Below are 14914 nucleotides of genomic sequence, written 5' to 3'. Positions count from 1 at the left end.
GTTTACTCTTCTCAAAGAGCAACTGTGCTGACTCAGGCCCCTCCCTCGTGCAGTCCCAGCTCCCAGTCCCAGAGCAAAGACTGTATATAAAAGATGGACGGCGCCCGTAGGTTCCTAAGGAGCAAAAGTAAAACTTGTTGGGTGGTTCCTACCATCGGGATCTTGGCAGTGTCACGCCTGCTGTTGCCTGCTGCAGCCCCTAGCGTATGAGAAGGGGAACTGCAATCTTTTGCACTTCCGCATAGACTTTACATTTTACCGCCGTAGGTTGCCGCTTGTTCCAGAGCAGGAGACGATCACCTCTGCTACACGACTGGACTGAAAATAAAACGTGCAAAGCTGCTGCTGGCTGATCCCACTCTGGCTTACTGTCAGGTATTAATGCCTATTAATGAAGAGTGTGGACGAAACATTTAAAAAAGTTAAAACTACTGTAACATGTTGTAGAATCTTAATCAGAGAACAGCTGGACCTGTTAGTTAAAGTACTTAAAATGACACTTTAACTTGAGGTCTGTTAATTTACGGCCAGGGATATTTTTCATTTTCTTTTTCTACTGTTTTGAATTGAAATGCACTTAAATGCATTTTCCCAGACATTACTAGAATATAACTGTGTCTATTATTTGATTCAGTTGTCCACTAAAATACATTTGCAAAAAAAAATGCTGCTTTTTCGGGCAAATATTGTTACGCAATTAAAATGCATTTTATCAAGATTAATTCATTACAAAGCCTCTAATTAATTAATTTTGTTTATTGAGTCCCACGGCTACCTTGAACATTTAAAACAGTTTCTACTAGTATGTAACAACTTTACTAACATAATTAGATTATTCTCTCTAAGACTAAGACACATACATGACACCTGCCATATTTGTGTCACCATTTTCACTATGGTGATTCTCACACACTGTACGTTTAAGTTGTGCAATATGCAAGACAAGGCAAATTTATTTGTATAGCATATTTTATGTACAAGACCATTTAAAGTGCTTTACATAAAACATTACAGCAGGGTGCAGAAAGCAATACAAGTGCAATAAAAAAAAGATTAAAATAAATTAAATTAATTAAATAAGAACAGAAAAGGCTAAAATAAAATACATAAAATGCAAGAAATAAAGTTCCAGTGTGGGGAAAGACAGTACTGAAACATAATCAAGTTTAAACATTCCAGCTTAAAAGAAACAGATGCAGATCTGGACCTCTAAATAAAAACTAGTGAAATGCAGCAGAGAACAGGTGGGTCTTCAACCTTGATTTATATATATTGAGTGTTTCAGCTGATCTGAGGATTTCTGGGAGTTTGTTCCAGACATGTGGAGCATAGAAGCTAAATGCAGCTTCTCCATGTCTGGTTCTGACTCTGGGAACTGACAAGAAACTGGAACCAGATGACCTGAGGGTTCTGGTAGGTTCATACTTGGTCAAGAGGTCACTGATGTATTTTGGTTCTAAACCATTCAGAGCTTTATAGACCAGCAGCAGAACCTTAAAGTCTATTCTCTGACGAACAGGCAGCCAGTGTAAAGACCTCAGAGCTGGACTGATGTGATCCACTTAGTGAGGACTCAAGCAGCAGAGTTCTGAATAAGCTGCAGGTGTCTGATTTTTTAGGTAGAACCTGTAAAAATACTGTTAGAATAATCAAGCCGACTAAAGATGAAAGCATTGACTAGTTTTTCAGATCCTGCTGAGACATCAGATCTTTCACCCTTGATATGTTCTTAAGTTGTTAGTAGGCTGTGTGATTCCCTGAATATATTTTTCAAAGTTAAGGTCTGAGTCCATCAATACACCCAGATTTCTGGCCTGGTTGGTGGTTTTTAGGTGTATAGACTCTGTGGTGACGTTTAATCCTTTCACTTTGGTTTCAAAGACAATCACCTCAGTTTTCTTTTTGTTTAACTGAAGAAAGTTTAGACACATCCAGTCATTAATCTCTTCAATGCATTTACCAAGAGCCTGTACAGGGCTTCGATCTCCTGGTGACATTGAAATATATATCTGTGTCATCTGCATAGCTATGGTAACTAATTTTGTTTTTCTTTATGACATGTGCCAGCGGGAGCATGTAGATGTTAAACAGAAGAGGCCCCAGGATGGAACCTTGTGGAACTCCATATTTAATTCTTGCCTTCTCATGTGTTTGATACAAAGTACGTTCTATTCTCTAAATAAGATTTAAACCAGTGTAGCACAGTGCCAGAGAGGCCCACCCAGTTTTCCAGTCATTTAAGTAATATATTGTGGTCAGCTGTATCAAATGCAGCACTGAGGTCCAGTAACATTTTTCCATCATCTGTATTCAAACATATGTCATTGATGACTTTGGTCAGAACAGTCTCAGTGCTGTGGTGCTGTCTAAAACCTGACTGGAAGACATCGTAACAGTTGTTTTGTGTTAAAAAATTGTTAGCTGATGAAAAATGACTTTTTCGATGATGTTACTTAGAAAAGGAAGATTTGAGATCGGCCTGTAGTTGCTCATTTGTGTCTTGTCTATACTGTCCTTTTTTAGCAGAGGCTTGATTACAGCTGTTTTTAGAAGCTCTGGGAAGATGCCCAGATTTAAAGACAAGTTCACAATCTGCAACAGATCTGGCTCCAGAGTCTTTAAGACCTTTTTGAAAAAAAAAAACCTGTGTGAATGTCCAAACAGCAAGAGGAGGAGTTCAGCTGATGTAAGATCTTTACTGTTAATTGGATTAAACTGTGTCATGGTGTTTAAATAAATAGTACACTCTGTTGTTGCTGCAGGATAGCTATCTGTTGATGTGTCTATCTACACACACATGATTTGGCTTTAAAGGGTTATTAAAAGGAAACAGCTGACTACTTGTTGCTGTTGTATAGCAGAAGCTCCATACAAAATAGAAAACAGAAAGGACCAAACAGTCAATAAACAAGAGGTTACCTGAAAAACAAACAAAAAACAAGCACATTTGTAGTTTCGATATTATTTATTCTGAGAAAAGGAATGAAGAAACACCAGGGTGCTAAAATAAAAATATCAATCTGTTTTAAGTCCTTTAGCAAACAAAAGAACATTTTAATGTTCAAGCCTTTCCAGTGTGTTAATCTGTGGTATTTAACCTCTATAATTATTTTTAATAACAATCATTCTTATTTTCTGCTGGACTAAGTAACAGATTAATTAATAACATTATTTGAAGCACTACATGAAAGCGAGCAAACAAAAGCTCTTTGGGAAGCTGGACATTGTCAACATTGTTCTCAGTATAGCACAAAAATCTGTTAATGTAGAATAATGGGTAGTTTTATTTTAAAAGATTTTCTCTATAAGTCTGCAAACATTTACATGTGCAACAGATTGTATATTTATATGTATATTCACACACAAAATAACTTGAAACGCTTTACAGATAAGGCTCATGGATTTTTTATTTATAACTAATTTCCTGCATTTCCTCAAAAAGGTAAAAACTGCTCATCTGATACTGCCACATAAACACTGAAGACATACAACAGCATAGAAGCGTTATTCAGTACCCGACAGTGCAGACGGATTTACTCATGAAACATTTACAGCTGGTGAGAAAAACCTGGAAGTGTGTTATCTTACAAACAAGTTACATTATTTTACCCGCAGAGGCTCTCTGCAGTTAAACACAATGGTTGATTTTAGTTGCAGGTTTTAAAAATGCATGTTCAAAAAAAAAAAAAAATCTATTAAAAAAATACCCACGTATTAATTTAGCAAATACCTTAAAACATGAAAACACATTAAAAATAAACATAATCCAAAGAATAACATGTTTAAAGACAAAGTGTTACTTAGAGGAGCGCCAACATTAACAAGCTTCTAAAGTCAGATGCAGTTTTATTTCTATATGATTAATTTTTTTTTGTGCTTTTCAGTTTGGCTTCTTATTAGATCCTGGGCTCTTGTTTTTGTAGTTTTACATAAATACTATTAAAAACTGACAAATCTAGTCAAAGTAGAAGGGCTTTTTTCTTTTAAATTTACTGAAATTTATTTATTTTTGTACTTTTTGTTGACAGGTATTATCCACTACCATTTAATACATCATACCCAAAGACTCATAGCTGAGAATAGGTGCATCACCAGGATGTAGGTAGCTTCTGAAGATACTGGTCAACGAGAAATGTCAAAAGCAGGTGAAGCTGCCAGAACAGAAACCAGGACAAAACTTTGTATCAGAGCATTTGAAAGAAGAGAAAGCTAAATTTGCACCTATGAATGGCAGCAACGCCCAGTGCAGCAATGACAGCTGGGTGCTGCTCATTAACAGATTTTACATTTTAAAGCAAAACTACTTTCTGACTTTAAAACTAATTTTGATGGCACACCGACATTCGTTGTGCACATTCCTGGGGCTGCCCTAAGCTAAAATCAACTGCACTTCACAACTTTTTTCCAGCCTGGAGCGTCACATTACAGCTGCATTTTGCTTTTTCAAGCACATGTTGACATGGCAGCAAGTGGACATCAACATACTGGCTGTTTTTGATGTGCACCATGGATTATTCAGAAAAGAAACACAAGAAGACATTATCAGAGGAAGAGAAGAAAAGAGAGAAAGACAGAGGAAGTGATTAGATTTAACATCAGTCTGACTTTTACTGGCTGGAGAGATCTCAGAGAAGAGACAGGATGCAAACCGATGCTGAATGTTGACAAATGCGCCCAATCTGCTATGAAAGCTCAAACAAAAAAATAAATAATCTTATATTTCTTAGGTTAAATCTATAAATCAGAGAAGTAGTTAGGGATAAAAATGTAACCAGACAGACGAGCGAAACTGAAAAGCACAATTTTCACTCAACATGAGTCCTCAACTCATATATTTCTCTTTTTTTATAACCGTGATTATTAAACAAGTTAATCTAAAGTTTGTGAAATGGGTTACCGCTTCACTCAGTAAGGCATAAATCAAAGTGCAATATTTTTGTCTTTCGTCTTTTTTTTTTTTTACAGGAGTTAGCGGGTGGCTAAACTACTAGAAGCTGTAAATGAGAAGCTGTTTGGGACGAGGGTCAAAACTCCACGTCTGCAATGGCGCCGAATTTGGATGTTAAAACTTTTAACAGTTATTGAGGTAGTTTGATTTTCTGACTGAAACATTCAATACATGAATATATTCAGTCTGTAAATATAATAAATTACCTCTAAAATCCTTCTAATCTTCTAAAATCTGTTCAAGTTGTCTCCTACATGAAGGAATTGTGTCTGTGATATTTACCATTGGATTGCACTAAATAAGGGACTTAATTAAACGTGACTGTCGGACATGACAGTACCGTATAACACAAGTGACGTAATTAAATTAACATCCATGTCCAACAGCAGTAAATTACAATAAAGATAAAAAATGTGCCCTAAAATGGTTAAAAACATCCTGAGCCAACAGTCCCTTCAGTAGGTGGAGAACGTCTCTTCGTGTTTGAGTCCGTTCCGGGCGATAATTTCCTCGATGGCGATGTAGGTTCCCGTGAGGAAGCCAATCAGCCCCACCATGCTTATGATTAGGTTCTTGATGGTCACCAGCGGCGACAGGCCCTCCGTGTGGAAAGCTAAAAGCTGTAGGATGGGTGGAAAGATGAGAGCCAGGAAACTGCTGCTGACCGAGCCAACCAAGGAAATGACGAGGTCCAGCTCTGGTATCAGGATGGCGAGGGCACCTGGATGAGGCAGAAGGACAGAAAGCAAAGTCTTTCATGACTCAGAAATAAGACTGAATAATGTACATATAATCTATTATACATGCTAGTCCAACTTTGACACATTTGTTTATACACACAGGCTGGAAAACCTCCTGCTGGAGTTACAGCCTGTTTGCTACATCCTCAACAGTCTGCAAGCTCAGCATGTCCTTTGTTTGAGGATATTTTAGTTACAATACACAGAAAAGCAGACAGTGACCTGCCATGTGTGAAAGGCAAACATCCAGAGGCTTGGAAATTGTTTTGGATAATATGAAGAACTAGAGAGGAAATTCTAGACAGCAGTCAATGCCATCCAGAGGACTGATGAACACCAATTCTAACGGGAATTACAAAGGGATTTCATCATTCTGAGCCACCTACCTCAAGAAAATGTAGGATTTTGCAGGATCCTGGGAATCTTTAAGCCAAGAAAGGTTTTATTTACTATTTAAGACTGTTGCACCAGAATAAAATGTGTCAGTAAGCGGTGCTGTCAGATAAAAATATATTTTAAACTTCTCCTTACCATCCAAAATAGTAAAATGACTTCATCTTCTAACTTTAAGTTTCATCTCAGAAAAGGAGACATGCGTCATTTCAACAACTTTCAAATATTTTTTTATTTCTGTGGAAATTTATTGAGCACATTTTACTTCATGTGTAAAACCGTGTGAATTTCAGCTTATATTTCTACATGTGAAGGTTTATCTATTTCTTCCTTTCTGCCTTGAATGGCTGGCTGAAAGCTCCCTGGAATGTTTTGTTGATGGACGCTCAGTCCCCCACCCTCCCCTCACCCTCTTCACGGGCGATGGACTTCAACCTGGATCAGCCCTCAAGGATGCCCCACTATCATCAGGTGGCAGAGACTGTAAGGGAGAACTGGGGCAAAGTTCATATGCTCTCTTCTACGCACACACACGCACCACACTCAAGTACACCACTACAGATACACCTCCCCGTTATTCACTGCCTTGCTGTCCTTCCACCTCCCTCCACTCCCGGGCAGTGGGTTCATTAGACGCGCTCTGAGAATGTAGCTGCGTCTGCACTTGCTGCGATGGGAGACCCCCCCCTCCCCTCCCCGCCACGTGTTTCTGATGTTGTGATTGTCTGAGTTATGTCTGTATGTACTGAGGAGTGTTTTTGTATCTCAATAATGGGCCCTTAGGCCCAGTGTGGAGATGCCTTTTTTATCCTCTCCAGCTACATCTTACTCCCCCTAATGTTACCTTTCACCTATATCTAAGACAAGGAGCGCTGTAGAAATGGCTGCTCCATCAGTATGCCTGTTCTGTTTGTGTCATCATATGTTGTTTTGTCTAGTCTTGGATGGGTTGTACTGAAAACATGAATTTCCCTGCAAAGGGATTAATAAAGTATTTTTCATTTCATTTCATTTCATTTAATGTTGAACCAGAACCAGTCGAGACAGGTTCAACCATTAAACATGTTTAATACTGTATAACCAATAAAACTGTTTACAGTGTTTTGCTGGTAAAGACCTATAAGGAGTGCTCATGGTTTTACAAATTTCTAATTAACACAGAAAAATCGTGATCATCGTAAAATCCGGATTATTCCTTTGACAATAATCGTACCAAGAAAATCTCTAATCATGACATCCTTTTTCAAGATTGAACAAAGATCTTCAAGAAACTAAAAGTGTAAATTCATCCCATATAAGGCAGAAATGGGAAAGAGAATGTAACAGCTATATATAGACACGCACGCACACACACACACACACACACATATATACACATAATATCATTTGTGGACAAAGTCCTGTGAATTCCCAATGGAAAATTACAAATTTAAACTCTTGGAGAGCATTTGGATTTGGACTCTATATAGATTTTTCATTACTCCAGTTCAAAAATAGTATGTTTCAGGTTCTTCAAGTTGCTGAAGAAATTGTGGCTCACAGAAAGCAAATAATTTTCATGTATTTTGGACTTTTGGACTGCAGAATTACCTAATATATTTGCTATAAAAAACGATGTTTCACTGGGAGGAACTGTTTTTAGAGTTTCTACACTCAACCTCTGCAAAAAATAAAAAAAAACTTTTGTTTGGGTTGTTGAGCAAGGCAGCAAGGAAAGGCTAAAACCAGAAGCCCTGACTATAAAAGTAGGGCTGGGCGATTAAGCGAATTTTAATCGCAATTACGATCTGGGTTTTCAACAATCATAAAAATGAAAGGATCCGATTATTTTTGTCCTTCGCAGTTTTCACTTGTGCTGTTTTCAGTTGCAAATCGAGTGCAGCAGGCATTGCAGCGCTCTGCTGCAGACTCCTCCCACAGCTGCAGACTCCTCCCACAGCTGCAGACTCCTCCCACAGCCCTGTCTGCTTTAGTTTTATTCAGCGCGAGTTGCAAACACCTCGCCAGTTATGGACTGGACACACGGGAGGCGACGTCGCTCCTTCTTCCTTCATTTTCTATCAAATTTGCACGATGAGGCAGTAAACAACCCGGGATTTAAGAAACTCATCAACCCGTTGGAAAAACGGCATCTCGGCCATCTCGTCTCCATGTTAGTGGAGTGTCTCCCTGTCCTGGATGATGAGTGTGGTGAGGGTGTTGTGAAGGATGTGGCTACAGTCCAATGTTTTGCCACCGCTGCCAATTGTTTTAAATAAAGATCTCAATTTCAATCAAAATAATCGTGATTACGATTTTTCCTATAATTGAGCAGCCCTATATAGAAGAGTGGTATAAAATGATATACAAATTTTTTTAGATGGAGAGAAAATAACTTTTATTTTGAGACTTTAGGAAGCAAAGTTCAAAAGAATGAGGGGGAACGTATATAAAAGCAAGATGTTTCCCTCTCATTAAAAAATGATTGTTGACTTTAAGTCAATACATATTTTTTTCTTTTGTATTTGCTTTGGTGGTTTTGTATTCAGTTTTTTTTTGTTGTTGTTTTTCACTAAGAATATGTCCCCTAGGCTGATTCATTGTAGAAAAAAAGAAAAAATATCATAAAGAAAAAAAGGGAATCACCCTCTTGGAATTATTGAGGCATAAAGTTTTATATAAATCAGCAATAAGATTCTCAATAAAGAACAATATGCTCTTCCAGGCCGGCTGATGACATTTGGACCACATGTGCTCCGTAACACAATAGCCAGTGCCATAACTGAGCCAGAAGTGCCAAAAGTAGCCCAGATTTAGCCCAAATGTGTCTGCTATCTGGGAGCTCTCTAAAGGTAATGAGGAGGTTTCAGCGGGTTTTTGTTTTTTACAGAAAATGATAGGTTAAATAGCAGCAGTTTATCTGAATATCAGCGAATTTATATAATCTTCTATAGTTTAGTTATTACAACAGGTTAGGCTTTAATAAAATTATGATTGCTTTACTTCTGTGCGCTGTCCGTGGTCCTGAACAGTACAAATATTTGGTAATGTTAAATGCAAAACTTCCCAAAAACTGTTCAATTGAAAAAAATGATTTCTTTTCCAAATCTGATGAGTTTCTTTAATGAGGTTGGCAGATGAAAAGCTTTCTTTTTCTCTAATCAAATATTTTTACAGCTAAATGGAGGTAGCAGGTGTAGCATTTGTTGACAACAAGAAGTGGAGTCTATTAATCACCTTCTCATGATAATCAACAGGTCTGCTTGTTTTGTAACTTCACACTAATTTGGGTTGCTCTTCATGAATTGTTTTGGTCATTATTAAAATGAGCCAGGCTGCATCTGTGCTCCGAAATGAGTGTGATGTTAGCAGATCTCCCACGGATCCACTCATGCTGGATTACTTGGCTTTGCAAATGGGGCTCACTATTTTTTCAAAATGGAAGAAAATGCTAAAAAATATCAAAGCACCACCTACACGAGGCAGGTTGTGTTCAAATGTCAACTCTGTGCTATGATTTTAGAGTGAAGATGTCACATCGGTCCACATTAAAAATCACCTTTTGCTTTGTTTATCAGATAGGATTTCAGAGTGGTTTCAAATTTTGTGTCACGCTGACAACGGCCTCTCAAGATAAAAAGCTTCATAATCGGTGGAGTCATTTTTGATGTGAGCTTAAAGCAATTCCACTCATGCATAAATATGCTCTCATGGCATCACAACATGGGTCTCGCAATCATTCTGAAGCTCCCAATATCAGAGAATAAAAAGCGGCGAAAAATGATTGATTTAATTTGTGATCACAGAATACCGTCATACAATCCCCCCGGGACAGAGCGTCTTTTTTCACATACACAATTCTGTGTAGAAGACAAACTAAACAATGTATTCTAAATCTAAACAATGTATTTTATTTAAAGGTGAGACAAAAATGCAGGAGAGTCAGAACCAGGGAAAAGAAAAGGTTTAAGGGACAGAAGGGATGGATAAATGAGGTAAAGCATGTTCCAGGATGAAGGAAGGCAAAGAGAGGAGGAGTAAAAAAATATGGATGGGATCGAAAAGATGACGAAAGAAATTAAGGAGACGAAAGGGATTCCCACTGGTTTGAGACAAAACTATGGTTGACAGGATTGTTTCTCATGTGGCAGTTTGAGCCGAGATCATGCTGCTAAAATCATAGGGGACCAGAGCAGAGTCACCTTGACTGGTTGCTATGGAGACAAACATAAACAGCAATGACCCGCCATGTAAAAACAAGCGTCTGCTCTGATGTGCAGCTTCATTTTGTCCAAACTGAAGGGTGCGTGTCCACCCCTGTTTAATGGCCTGAAATGTCTGCACATGGATACATCTGAGACAAATACACATACATACACACACTCTTCATCTGTGTCCATTGCCATCTCCTCTGTTGTGAGCTGAGAGGACAAGTCAGGTGTTCTTGTTCTCTCTGTGCGTCGGTCACACATTACCATCAGCTGATAAAAGACTCTTTGAACCATAATCAATCACTTGCCACTGCATGTTCAAGTCTGTCAAATTAACCTACGGGACAACAGCAAGGTCGAGCTTTCATGTGATGAGTGCGCCGAAAGCACCCTGCTGCCACGTGCTCCCAGAGAGTAAACCTGCCACTTCTGGGGATGGGCTGTTGAAGGGTGCTCTTCAAACTGCTTTTGAAGCTTTCCAAGCCATCAAACAAGGCAGGCGGGGCTGTGAGGAAGGACTGAGGGGAGTCGGAGATGGGAGAGGGGGGAGAAAACGCACGGCCAACTTAAAGAATATGCTGAGCCTTCATAGCAAATAAACCACAAGGCGGTAGCTAAAAGGCTTGCTGCCATCCCCTGAGAGAGAAGCAGAATGAGATCATCAGGCAGCTTCAAAGGGCTGGGAGTTGTACGCTCCCAGCACGCTAATTTGGCCTCCGATCTTACAGAAACAAAGCAAAAATACTCAATTTTCTTTCCACTTACTGAAGCTTTGGTATGCCAAAGAGTGTTCTGCTCAATGTGAATGACAAAGACAACCACAGGGGGGTGAGGATGCCGGGGGTGGGTAAAGTTAAGTCAAGGAAAGTAATCTACAATGGTCAGAGTTAAATTTAAAAGGTGCAGGGGTTTAAACAATCGGAGATTAATAGCAGAGAAAAAACACCATTAAAACGGCAAACTTTAAAATCTCTTCCATCAAGCACCAGGTATCTGATTTACATAAGTCACTTGATCTCGGACTCGTAACACAAATGAAGCATATCTGAGCATCAGTCATCAATTCTATCCAAGGGTGAAGCCTTTATTATCACAGAAAGTCTCTTCACTATCTGACTTTAAAGATCTTTGAGCATTTTGGAGCTCTTCGCTCCATTTATCTCTAATATATGTGGCCTACAGTTTTTATTATTATTATTATGTTTTTGTGTTTCTTCCTTCAGTTTTTGATTCCAGTTAACAGCCATCACCTTCCCATTGTAAGTGTTTGTGCAGAACTCCTGACAAAACTTCACAAGCAAGATTACTTCTTCCAAGTAATGAAAATGTGTCCAATTCATATTTTCTACAGAAAAACTCAGAACAGCTCATTTCTTTACATTTTTCTTCCCAGCAGCTTGACTTTCCTGTAATCTTTTAAGTATAAGTGGTCTGAGCAACAGTTTTTCAGGCTTTCTAAAGGTCTTGTAAAAGATTTCTTTGGTTGGACATTAGAAACTTCTATTTCCACCAAATACGAGCAAAACATGGAGCTGCATTAGATCTTAGCCGCATTCGATTGATCATATTTCTACTAAGAAGCAGACTTTGGGAGCAGAGACTAGGATTTGAGTAAAAGGGGCTGTTGCGAATGTGCCCAAAGACATAATTTGTTCCCATAGCAACACAATTTAACAAACAGGCGCTATTTCAGTGAGTTATTTCCTGAAAACTTGGAAATATATTCTTAAAACATTTGAGGAAACTGGACATATGGAGGACAAAATAATAACTGTCAGAACTAAAAAAAAAAAAAAAAAACAAACAAAAAAACTATCTTACAATAACTGAAATCGTGAAAGTAGAACAAATCCAGCATAGACCTGAGATAGAACCCGACCTGGACCTTCAGTTGATCCATCTACTGTTGGCCAAACCTTTAAAAATGGTCTCCATGGAAGGGTGGCTGTCCATTCTTAAGGAAGGGAAACAGGGAGAAAAGGTTGAGGTATGCCATGTGACACAGATGGCTGAAAATCAGTGGCAACAGGTTTGATGGCGTGATGAACCCTCCCCAGAGTCCAGTCCTCAACCTTAATGCAGCATGGGATCATCTTGACAGAGAACAGAACAAAAGACAGAAACATCCAAAGAAAACCTTTGGAAAGTCTAGCGAACCACTCCTGAATACTTAAAGAAAAAAGTTTTTCTACATCTCTAATTCTGCATTTCCATTTATCTTGGGACATGTTTCAATAAACTGCTGCACATGTTTCCTTATTTACAAAAACATAAAAAATGAGAAAAAATACTGAATTAAAAACATTTAAAAACTTGCTTCAGAATGACTTTACTGACTCTCTCATTTCGTTCATTCATTGAGGAAAAGAACACTTATGTGAAAAAGTACACAAACTACTGGCTGAAGTTTTTTGTTTTTTTTTTGTATTTTTTTAACTACAGTGAGCCAACATCTTGACACAGTTTATTAGGGCTTTAAAATGATGCATTTATTTTACAATGTTAATGTCATTTCTTAAATTTTGGTTGTTATTTTTGTGATGTTCGGACTTTGATTAAAGAAAAAAAGAAGCCCCCCACCCCTCTATACTATTGTAAATAGTATTGGGTATCATGCGCTATCATTAGTATCGGTATTGAGTTTGAAATTTTAGTATCGTGACAACCCTAATCCACAATACTTGGGGATTAGCCAGCCGTCAACACAAAGGCCAACAAAGTTTTAGTTTGGGTCTCTGGGTTACAACCAAATGAGAATGAATGTTGTTTGTTAAGTGCAATGTGTTTGGACATGGATAAGGTATGAAAATCAGAGCTGAGAATTGCACTGAGAAAGTAGGTGACTATTTTTAATGCTTTCAACAATAACATTTAGTGATGTTATTCAACTAGAAAGACTGGCCTTTTTTTTTCACGCCCGTCAGCATCAACAGAGAGATTTGGAGATGTTTAAAAAAAAAAAGGCACCCAGAAGAAGGAAATAAAGGGTGCACGAAGAGCTAAGGAAAGAAGTGGGGATCTGGCAGCTTTTAACTGTCAGCAGCCGGCAGTTTCTCAACCAAGCCCACAGCTTTTTAAATCCGCTGAGAGAGACAGCTCTTTATCCAGACAAAGTCAATTTTCTCCAGAGCTACAAAGCCAGAGCCATTAGTTGGGGTGCTCTGAGGCTGAATTAAGGATGGATAGTGAGGCCCTGAGCTTTCTTTTCTCTGTAGTTAACCAGAATGTACGAAAGGCTGTCTAACTCTTATTTTTTTTTCACCTTCCCACCAGCTAACCCTACCCAGGAAGGAGCTACAGGACCTGGCTGCCTCCAGCTCAGGGAGGCCAGAGCAGACTTTAATCAGGCCCTCCTGGAGCTGGATGATCTTCTGCCTTGTGGACTGTAGCTCATTAAAGATTCAAGGATTCAAGGATTCAAGGAACTTTATTGTCATACCAGCTCACATTTACATGTTTATGGTACGAAATTAGAACTGAGGTCCCGGTTTGAGCCATAAGAAGGAGGGCAATAAGTGAAATAAAATAAGACATGAAGAAAAATAGAAATATAGGCTAAATATAAATAGAATATAAGCTAAATACAATAGAATATAAACAGCAAAATTTTTTAAATAAAAATAACAGTAAACACTAAAGAGCCCAGTTTGCATGTGGATGAGTGCGAGTTCGGTTGTGCTGTACTTCACACGCAGATTTTGCACAGAAGTAGTGCTAAAAGTGGTCTCTAAGTTGTGAAAAACAGCCTTAGTCCCGGGAGCTCTAGAAGCCGCTGCTCTACTGTGCGCCGCCGCCATTTTCAAATGGAGTTTCAAGATGGAGTTGGGCTCAGTTTGCCCAGCAGGCTCAAAGGTTGTTTTATGTCAGCTGTTGGGATATACATAGGCTAATATTAGTTAACTCATGATGGCGCTGCTTAGCACAGAACCACCATCAGCATCAGCAGCAGCATCCCTAAACTCCACAGACAAAGGATCACATTTAGCAAATGTGAGAACAGACAGTACCTTATTGAAGCAAAAGCTAAAATACTCCTCAGCCAAGGATGGGAGTACTTTGTCTTAATTGTTCCAGGAGATCTAGAACTTTGCAAACCTTTTAGAAATCTCTAAATTTCAACCTGGGTTTGGCCTATAACATCAAAGCTATGAAAGAAGACAGGAACTACCTATGATGCAGCAGTGGTGGCATATCTGTTCGCTGAAATGAACTCTCTGGGGTGTTGGCCCCTCCAGTAACATTAAGAAGCTGCAGGCCTGTACAGCTGTCAGGGGAGCTGTGGCTCAGGACGTAAGGCTGAAAAGAAGGTCAGTGATTCGGTCGTTGGCTTCTACAGTCTACATGTAGAAGTGAGCAAGATACTGAACATCACACTCAGCTGGTGTACTCAGCCTCTATGACCGGCCAACAAGTCAGAAATATGCTTTATATTTACAGTCCACTGAGTATAACAAGCAAAAAAAGAGGCCTTTATATTAGAGTCTGTCCTGTTTGTTTTCTAATAGTTTCTAATAATCTTTAGTTTTTTTAATTTAAATCATCCTCTTGTTATATTAGATTTGGCTTGATTACATTTATTTTACATTTTTACATTTATTGTTTTAGTTTAACAAGTCGGTTTTTCTTATTATCTCAAGAAAAGG

The 14914-nt window shown here is 38.6% G+C and overlaps 1 protein-coding gene across 1 annotated transcript in view; it reads right to left on the bottom strand.

Annotated features, from left to right (window-relative positions):
• Positions 1–3296: 3296 nt before the first annotated feature.
• slc36a1 (solute carrier family 36 member 1) overlaps positions 3297–14914 on the bottom strand; it is a 64985-nt gene continuing 53367 nt past the window's right edge. The window contains exon 12 of the mRNA XM_041989960.1: positions 3297–5669. Coding sequence (XP_041845894.1) covers positions 5404–5669 — 266 coding nt within the window. The 3' untranslated portion in view covers positions 3297–5403. The remainder of the gene's footprint in view (positions 5670–14914) is intronic.

This window comes from Melanotaenia boesemani, chromosome 7, assembly GCF_017639745.1.
Source record: "Melanotaenia boesemani isolate fMelBoe1 chromosome 7, fMelBoe1.pri, whole genome shotgun sequence".
Taxonomy (NCBI): Eukaryota; Metazoa; Chordata; class Actinopteri; order Atheriniformes; family Melanotaeniidae; genus Melanotaenia; species Melanotaenia boesemani.
The sequence above is the reverse complement of the archived record's forward strand: the minus strand, read 5'-3'. Positions and strand labels throughout refer to the sequence as shown.